This window comes from Malania oleifera, chromosome 11, assembly GCF_029873635.1.
Source record: "Malania oleifera isolate guangnan ecotype guangnan chromosome 11, ASM2987363v1, whole genome shotgun sequence".
NCBI classification, from domain to species: domain Eukaryota; kingdom Viridiplantae; phylum Streptophyta; class Magnoliopsida; order Santalales; family Ximeniaceae; genus Malania; species Malania oleifera.
The window spans coordinates 50,071,356-50,081,339 of NC_080427.1; the positions used below are offsets into that span (position 1 = coordinate 50,071,356).

The following is a 9,984-nucleotide window of genomic DNA, read 5'->3' on the forward strand; positions in this document are numbered from 1 at the left end:
CATAATTAATTAAGTCATTGATCATATTAAAATTAATTAAGCTAACCCTGTAATTGTATTTAATATAGATAGTGTATTTTTTATAGGGTTGCCCAACCGACTACTTGACGTGATTGCAGTGTGTGTTAGGCCCGCCAATCAAGCAAGCGTGTTGTGGTGTGTGTCCCCACCACCCATGTGCCTTGGACCCATAGGCCCACATCCCCAACCCCACCCCCATAAAAAAAATCTCTTTCCCTTTCCCTTTTTCTTTTTTTTTTTTAAAGAAAAAAAGTTTATGGGTCTACAATAAAATTCATCTCGGCTCTTCTATTGATACGTATATTGAGGAAAGTGCGACAATTATGATGAATAATATGGAAAAATAAAGAGATAAAGAAAGTAAGGAAAACAAACAAATTTAATGTGGTTCAGCAATATGCCTACATCCACAGGAGTGAGTGACGGCTGAATTTCACTATCTTTAAAAGTAGGGTTACATCATATGTATTTATACTAACTATAGACGTATAGAGGTATTAGAAAAATTTTCTTAAATATCCTTATACCGTACCGCAGGGGCGTTGCCCTCGCACCCTCAACCTATTAGTACTCGTCCCAACTAATAAAACAATAAGTTTCAAACCGATGCCAAACAAACCCATTGATAGTTTTCTTCAGGTCAGCTCCCGAGTTTTCTTCAGTCTACTTTCTCTGTATATGTGTTCCACTCGATATGAGTCACATATCACAATAACGTAGTTTTACGATCCCGCATCGAGCATATACCAACGAGATTTCTAGTCATCAATTATATTCCAATTTTGTAAAACTTATTTATAGAATAAAATCAATTCAAGAAAACAATATTTTACTAAAATTGACCGAAGTATGATTTAGAGATATTGCTATGTGATTATTCTCATATAAAAATGTGAGTCATTTTTCTAAAAGCGTCATAAATTAGATGAAGGGGCATATTAAGATATCACACTGATCAATGAGTATGACCATAAAAAGAGGGATTTTTAGGTTTCAACCTTATGAAAAATCGTGAGCTTGAATGAATCAAAATGATCGGTACCTCATTTGAGTTAAAACTATTAAATTTTGAATCGTGTTATTCATCACGTATCAATGATTATCATGGGTCCACATGACAGTCAAAAAGAGGAAAAGAGTTCATTTCTTGCTCTCTCTTACCGTCCGAACAATGTTACAACCCATATTTCTAAATTTTGTCATATAAAAATTTAAAAATAATTTTAATTCAAACCCTTGACTTAACTCACATTAATATGTTTTATTAACTGTCAAGTATTTAAACATGCAAAAATATCGGTGCTACCAAGGGAGAGAGCTTGTGCCAACAAAATCGACCCACACATCTAGTCCTCTGTGTCATAACCTAATTCGTCGATCTCTGAATTTCTACTTTATACTCAATTCATATATATATATATATATATATATATGAATTCAATTTAATTACCATAAGTATATACCTTTTCTATTTGTTATATATATTTTTTATTGTCGTCTACTTTTGTCCCAATGCAGGCCACCTACTATTATATAACTAGCCAGCCCCAGCACCCTTCCTCCCCCCCTGGGTGACTGCCCTTCAAACATTTTAGAGAGAGAGAGAGAGAGAGAGAGAGAGAGAGAGAGAGAGAGAGAGAGAGAGAGAGAGAGAGATGGTGAAGTTGAGATCCAAGAGGTTTTGCTTGAGGATGATGAGCATGAATTCATCGAAGGATGGGAGTGGTGGCGGCGGCGGCGGCAGCATCCACAGGGGAGGAGTCGCGGGAAAAGGGTGCGGAGGAGGCGCCGGAGGGGAGATCAAATGGGAACTCCGGCCGGGAGGAATGCTTGTGCAGAGGAGAGAGTGTGGAGCTGGGAACAGTGGAGAAGGGATGATCACCGTTCGGGTTTCTACTGTCTCACGGTGGCATGATATTTCCATTCAACCCACTTCAACTTTTGGTATGCTCTTATGCCCTCCTTCTTCCTTAATTTTCATTTTTCTTTTCTGAAAAAAAAAAAAAAAAAAAAAATTATCCATTAGTTATTTTTAATTGACATATTGTTCATAAATTGAGGATAGAATAAAGCTTGATTTTCACCCTTCAATTTTTTTTTCAATATATATATATATATAAGAAGATCTTTCCTTACTTTTAAAAATTTTATCTGATTCTATTTCTTAATTTTTAAAATTTAAAATGTAAAGTCTTAGTTCGTCTCTCGGAAATTTAAGAATTTGTTCGGTTGCGAGAAAAAATTATTTTCGATTTTACGTTTTCAAATCATTATAAAACTGTCATTATTTTGCAGTTTTTCAACATTTGTATACAAAATTTGAAAATATAATTTTATTAATTTTAAAATTAGTACATATGAATATGATAAAATTTAAAAATAATGTGAAAAAAAAAAGAACAAAAATATTTTCTTGAATTTTGGGTAATTAAAAGTTAATTAATTAAAAATTTTAACTAATTAATTTAATTTCAATTTGATTAAAGGAGAATTAAAGATGGTATTAGCATTGGTCACTGCATTGGAGCCAAGAGAGCAGAGGCTACTGTTCAAAGGGAAGGAGAGGGAGGATGGCGAGTACTTGCACATGGTAGGGGTTGGGGACAGGGACAAAGTCCTCTTGTTGGAGGATCCTGCCTTCAAGGAGAGAAAGCTCCGCAGCCTAGCCGCGGCCGCAGCCGCCACCGGAAACTGCCAAGCCATTCGGACCACCTCCTGCCCCGCCATCACCATTTAACATTAATTAATTACGATTAATTAATTAATTAAGCATGCCTTATGTACTCCACTGACCATTAGCTTAAGAAAGCCTTCCAAAATCAGTATATATCGTGATTGATGCCTAATTTTCTTTTCGATTAGGTTTCAATCTCGTTGAGTTTTTGTATTATATTTCTATAAGTTTCTTGTTGTTTTGATGGAACGAGAGGCACTAACTACAACATGACTTACTACTTTGAAACTTCGAGCTTAGCAATTGCGACCTCATGGGTGTGACTTAAATATATGTTTAGTACTACGAGAATCGAATTTGGGATGTTGGAGTTCACCATTTGCTCTAAAGCTCAGCTTTTTAAGAGGGATTTTCTATAAGGGTTTTTTAATTGTAAAAGCCTAGTCAAATGTACTGTAAGCTTAGCTGACTTATGTGTTTGTTTAGTTTTGTTCATAATGAAAAGGCTGATTCTAAAGAGATATCGTCTATGATGTTCTATCTTTTTTTTGTCTATTATATGTGTATATAAATTCACGAGTGTACGAAAAATCGGATGGAGTGAAAAGCAAGATTAATCGTATATAAAGTTTATATATAACGTAATTATGGTCCCAAATTGAGATTGCGTAATTGCTTAGAAATGAAATTATGAAGTGGTCATTATATTGTTCAAAAAAAGTTAGAATGTTGTAAGTTATTTTAGGGATAAATTATTCGGATTTTTAAAATTAAGATAAATATTTTTAAATATTAAATTTTAACCAAAATTAGATAAATTTTTTCTTAAAAAGTTTATTTTAGATCTGTTGAGGTTATATGTAACGCCCCGACCCTCTACGTAACATGTTCTACATATATAAATACTTTTAATATCATAATACATTATTCTTTCTGTCATTATTCAATCATACACATCTGTTCATATTCATAACTTAAACATTGTATTGCATTTCACTTTACGTAATCATCGACATTACATCATTCACATTTGTCATTTCATTCATTTATCATTTCATTGTCATTACATTACATTTTCATTTCTTTTCTTCGTACTACAACTGATCTTTAGTCATCATCAATTAGTTTACAGTTTCTTTCAACTGTCATTAGTTAGTTTACACAGAAGTGTGTTAGAATCTGCTAATATGGCTGTCTTTTAACTGTCTTACATTTACATGATTGCATTTAGCATACATAAGCAACATAGTCCATAACATATTTTATCCTCAATACTTTACTTACTTAACCTGCATCTTATACATTTAACATATATTCGCACAGAATCTCATGCCACATAATTTAACAATAAAATTCATACATATTCCTGTAAAATAAGTCAACCCACATTAAACATTTATATGCTGAAAATACATTTCATTTCTTACATAATTCCTCAGAAATCACTTTTCACTTTCATCAGTTCATTTCCATATATAAGCTAAATAAGTGGTCCTAAGCTCAAAAATCATAATTTTACATGGTTGGCATTTTATAATTCATATCAAAACATACATATATTATAACATAATTTATTACCTTTAATTTCATAAAATCTGCTTTAATATAAAATTTACTCTTACCTGATTTCTTGAACTACACCAATAGGGACCCCGAAAAATACATGCGGCGCTCACCCGGACCCTGAATCAAAAATCCTAATTTTATTAAATTAATTCTAAATAAAATACTATTTTAATATTCCCTAAGCCCTTAGATACCAAATAAACAGCTATACCCTCAAATATAACTAATTTGTCAAATTTCCCAAATCTCACTCTCACTTTGGAGTGGGGTCCAGAAAACCCTAATTGGAAATTCACCTATATCAAAATGACGACGATCACGACTAAGACCCAGTGGTGGTGTCTGATCATTGATTTAATAACAGATTTAACGAGAAATTGAGAAATTAGGAGAAAATTGCCTTACCCCAGGAATAGTACTTACGCCGCTTCCACGCCATATCCGCTCTAGTAGAAATGTCAGTGGCGGAGTTAGGAATCCAACGGCATCTTCTGTTTCTCGATCGACGATCGTTAGGTCGACAAAATCGAGGAGAGAGAGAGAGAGAGAGAGGCGAAGATGGAGAGGCGAGACAAACTGAGAGATGGCGCAGAGCTCTCTCTCTACAATTCAATCTTTTCAGGCTTCCTTATCTCTCTTTTTTTTTTACTTACTTTAACTTAACTTTATATGTATATATATAAAATCATCATTTTACTTAACTTAATTAATTCAAGTTAATAATGTTTAACTAATTAATTACTAATAAATAATTTTAATTTAATTTAATTCTTTTTTTCTATTTCCTATATTTTTTTTATTTAATACATTAATTTAATAATGTTTAATCAATTAACTAATCAATAATTACTCTTAATTTTAATTTTTTTAATTAATTAATTTAATTTTTTTAAATAATTTTTTTCCGAGTTATTACTTTATATCTTAAAAGAGAAAGTTCACTTAGTTTAAAACTAAAATAAAAGTAAGAGTATAAAATTGATAAATAAATAAAAATATCGTGAAAAAAAATAGGCTTGAGAGTTGAGAGTGTAATCGAGTTGAGTCGGATTAGCATAATGGAATACTTGAACTCAACTCAACTTGCCTTGGTTGTTGACCACAAGCTCCATTTGTTGTTTTTTTGTCCCACATTGGTAGAATACTTTCACATTAGTATAAAAGGTTGTTTTGAATATTTTATATTATTTGTCTCACATTGGAGAGAAATGTTTTTTAGACTTGAGGTTCAAGCTATATAAAGAGCTCAACTCTTCATTTATAAAACACATCTCAAAGTTGTACTTTATCAAAAAGTAGTGGATTGATCATAGGCACCTGAGGACGTAGGTAATTTTATACCGAACCTCGTAAATTTCTTGTTTTGTTCTTTTTATTGTTTTATTATTAGTTTCTGCATTGCTTTAATTTCTTATATATTCAATAACAATAGTTGTAGTATTGGTGTTTGGCACAAGTGGGGTTCCCGGCACAACAATTGGTATCAGAGCTAGGTTGAATAGTGTTGATACGGAGGTGTTCCTCTGTTAGGATCCTTGATTCCACGTTTGATGCCTAAGAAAGACCTTGTCTAAGTGAGTGCTCAGAGACCATTGCGGCTCAGTCGCTCCCTGGAGGTTGGCCTGGTCAAAGTGGAATTTCATAGGATAAAACAAAGTAGACACAATTGGTACGTACTATTCATTCTAGGCCTTTTGCTTTGTTGGTTGCTATTGAATATATAGAAGATGGCAAAAACTAGCGCAGCAGTAGAAGAAACTCTGTCCACAAGAACTCCAACCCCTTCGGCTTCGACATCATCATCGAAAAAGATAGCTAATGCTCGGTTTGAGGTGGAGAAATTTGATGGTACCAATAATTTTGGTAAGTGGCAATGTGAGGTGATGGACATCTTGTATCAACAAGAACTAGATATTGGTTTGGATGATAAACCGGTAAATATGGGTGACAGAGATTGGGAAAAGATCAATCGTCAGGCATGTGGTACGATTCGTCTGTCTTGCCAAAAATCAGAAATATTGTGTTATGAGGGAGACATCTGCAAAGAAATTGTGGAAGACATTGGAAGATACATTTATGACCAAGAGTCTAGAAAATCGGCTCTATTTCAAAAAGAAATTGTTTTGCTTCCAGTATCAACCAGGTATTTCGATTAATGACCACATAAATGCTTTCAAGAAAATTTTGGCCGATTTGTTAAATTTGGATGAAAAGGTGAAAGATGAGGATAAAACCATATTGTTACTGAATTCTCTCCCTGGTGAGTATGAACATTTGACCACCACTTTATTGTATGGGAAAGATAAAGTTACTTATGATGTTGTTTGTACTGCATTGATTAGTACTGAATGCAGAAAGAATGATCAGAGGGTCCACAAGGAAACAGCAGAAGCACTAACAATAAGGGGACATTCTCAGATTCGTATGCCTGGAAGTAAGAGTAAATTTCATGGGAGGAGTAAATCTCGTGGGAGACCTGCTAAAGATGAATGTGCCTTTTGTCGTGAGAGAGGGCATTGGAAGAAAGATTGCCCTAAATTACAGTAGAAGAATAAGGGCAAAGCACATTCTAATGCCAATATAGCCAATGATGATGGAAGTGAGTCAGAGTTTTCTCTTGTTGGAACATCTTCGTCACATTATTTTGGTGAGTGGATTTTGGATTCTGGTTGTTCCTATCACATGTTTCCCAATAGGGAATGATTTTCTAATTTTGAAGAATTAGATGGTGGGGTTGTTTTTATGGGAAATGATAATACTTGTAAAACAACTGGAATAGGATCAATACAGTTGAAATGTCAAGATGGAACTATTAAGACCTTGACTGATGTTAGGTATGTTCCAAGCCTAAAGAAGAATCTGATTTCATTGGGTGCCTTAGAATCTAAAGGGTTCACTATCACTTTGAAAGATGGAACCTTAAAGATTAAATCAGGTGCATTGGTGGTGATGAAAGGAATAAGGAAAAATAACTTATATTATTTACAAGGTAGTAAAGTTATTGGCTCAGCAGCTATTGTTTCTGAGAAAGATGCAGGTTCAGATACAACCAAGTTATGACATATGCGATTAGCACATGTAGGAGAAAAATCTTTGCAACAATTAGCTAAGCAATGTTTGTTAAATGGTGCAAAGGTGTGCAAACTTGAATTTTGTGAGCATTGCATTCTGGGAAAACAAACTAGAGTGAAATTTGGCATAGCAATCCACCAGACTGAAGGTATTTTAGACTACATTCATACAGATGTATGGGGGCCTACAAAAAATGGCTTTGTTGGGTGGTATGCATTATTTTGTTACTTTTGTTCATGATTTTTCCAGAAGAGTTTGAGTGTATTCTATGAAGCATAAAAATGAAGTGTGTGATATTTTCCTTAAGTGGAAAAAATTAGTTGAAAATCAAACAGGCAAAAAGATTAAACAGCTCAGATCATATAATGATGGTGAATACACGAGTGACCCATTTATGAAGGTATGTCAGGATGAAAGTATTGCTCGACACTTCACAGCTCGAAATACACCACAGTAGAATGGGGTAGCAGAGCGCATGAATCGGACTTTGCTGAAGAAAATTCGATGTATGTTGTCTAATGCTGGGTTAGACAAAAGGTTTTGGGCTGAGGTAGTTAGGTATGCGCGTCATCTCATCAATCGTCTACCATCATCTGCAGTAGGAGGAAAAAAACCTTATGAGGTATGGTCTGCAAAGCCTGCTAGTGATTATGATTCTTTACATGTATTTGGTACTATGACTTATTATCATGTTAAAGAATCTAAGTTGGATCCAAGAGCCAAGAAAGCAATATTTTTAGGGATAAGCGCAGGAGTCAAAGGATACTATCTTTGGTGTCTAGAGACGAAAAAAATGATTTTAAGTAGAGATGTAACTTTTGATGAACTTGCGATGATGAAGAAAACAATACGTAAGGAGTCACGAGTTGAAGAGAAGACTAGTGGTACTCAACAACAGGTGGAGGTTGAGACAATTTTGGGAAACCCAATAAGAAATGAGACTACACAAGGTAACTCTCCAGTTTCGGTGGGGAATAGTGTATAAGAAGAGGATATTTCAATTCGAGAATCTTCACAGCAACAAGAATCAATTGTTTCTCAAATGCCAAGACGAGAAATTCGAAAACCTGCTCGGTATACTGATTTGGTAGCCTATGCACTTCCAGTTGTAGATGATAATGTTCCTTACACTTTCAAAGAAGCAATGAGGAACTCTGAATAAGAAAAGTGGAAAAAAGCAATGGATGAAGAAATGCAATCTCTTCATTAGAATCAGACTTGGGAGCTAGCCCAACTGCCCAAAGGTAAGAAAGCAATTGGTTGCAAATGGGTTTATGTAAAGAAAAAAGGATTTCCAGATGCAAATAATGTTCGCTTCAAAGCTAGATTGGTAGCTAAGGGATACACACAGAAGGAAGGCATTGATTATAATGAGATATTTTCTCCAGTCATTAAACATTCTTCCATTCGAATTTTGTTGGCTTTGGTAGCACAATTTGATCTTGAACTAGTTCAACTCGATGTAAAAACTGCATTTTTACATGGTGATTTGGAAGAGGAAATCTATATGATTCAGCCAGATGGATTTCAGGTTGCTGGAAAAGAAAATTGGGTATGTAAACTGGGTAAATCATTGTATGGTTTAAAACAGTCTCCAAGACAGTGGTACAAACGATTTCATCAGTTTATGATGGGTCAGAAGTACATCAGAAATAAACATGATCATTGTGTTTATTTTTGCAGACTACAAAATGGATCTTTTATATATTTACTCTTGTATGTTGATGTTATGTTGATAGCTTCAAAGAATGGGGAAGAAATCAACAAGTTGAAAAGTCAGACTGTAACGACCTGCTCCTTTTTCACATATATTTTTTTTTAATAAATAAATTATCATCACATCATACATTCCAGCTTAGCAGGTCACAATCCACCTGGGCCCGTAGGCACCAGAGATATATCAAAGCATAAAGCAGAAACCCTAGCAGCAATATATATACAAACATGTACATCTCAATACCATATACCACAATATACTAGAGTTACTACAATCACTGTATTTTCATATATACATCCCAAAAATAAAACCTAGGGACATTTCCCACAAAATCTAACTGTCCCTACAAAACTTACCCTTCAAAAAGGGTAGATAGACCGTACTATATAAGCGGGGCTTTTCCCGCTCTCCTATCCGGGGCTCCTGAAAAGTTAATAAGATTTAAGGGTGAGACACCTCTCAGTAAAGGAAATAAACTAATACCAGTGTGTGGCAACATGAGTATTATGTGTTCTACATATACCATACATAACATATTCAATACTGTTTATCAAATCTGGGAAAACATACATATATATCAACACATAGCAGAATATACTGCATTTTCATAAACATATCTCATCTCATACACTAATAATAACATAAAACAATCCTGGTAGGTTAGCTGGCTGTTGTCATGTATTACCCCCACATGATTGGGTTGTGTGGCCCGAAGGCGGGACCTGACAATGGTTGGCCGACCACTGCCAAGTCAAACAGTAGTCTGTAGGTCCGATGGGTCTACCCAGACTGGTCCGTACACCAGGGGCAATAACAGCACACTTCTTGAAAATAACCACATCGACCATTCAATCTCACACCACTCCGTACAGCGGCGTTAACACAGATATCATGATCATGAGGACCATGGACACATAGCAACGGTACCGTGCAA

At 34.7% G+C, this 9,984-nt stretch overlaps 1 protein-coding gene across 1 annotated transcript; it reads left to right on the forward strand.

Moving 5' to 3' along the window:
• The first annotated feature begins 1,588 nt into the window (after positions 1 to 1,588).
• On the forward strand, positions 1,589 to 3,214 carry LOC131168234 (BAG family molecular chaperone regulator 1). The gene is made up of 2 exons (XM_058127536.1): positions 1,589 to 1,965; positions 2,508 to 3,214. The coding sequence occupies exons 1-2, from the start codon at positions 1,677 to 1,679 to the stop codon at positions 2,756 to 2,758; spliced, it is 540 nt and encodes a 179-aa protein (XP_057983519.1). The 5' UTR covers positions 1,589 to 1,676; the 3' UTR covers positions 2,759 to 3,214.
• The last annotated feature ends 6,770 nt before the right edge of the window (positions 3,215 to 9,984 follow it).

Coding starts and splice junctions, on each gene's coding strand:
- LOC131168234 (XM_058127536.1), top strand. CDS start 1,677: ATGGTGAAGTTGAGATCCAAGAGGTTTTGCTTGAGGATGATGAGCATG. Junction 1,966..2,507: donor TCAACCCACTTCAACTTTTG/GTATGCTCTTAT, acceptor ATTTGATTAAAG/GAGAATTAAAGATGGTATTA.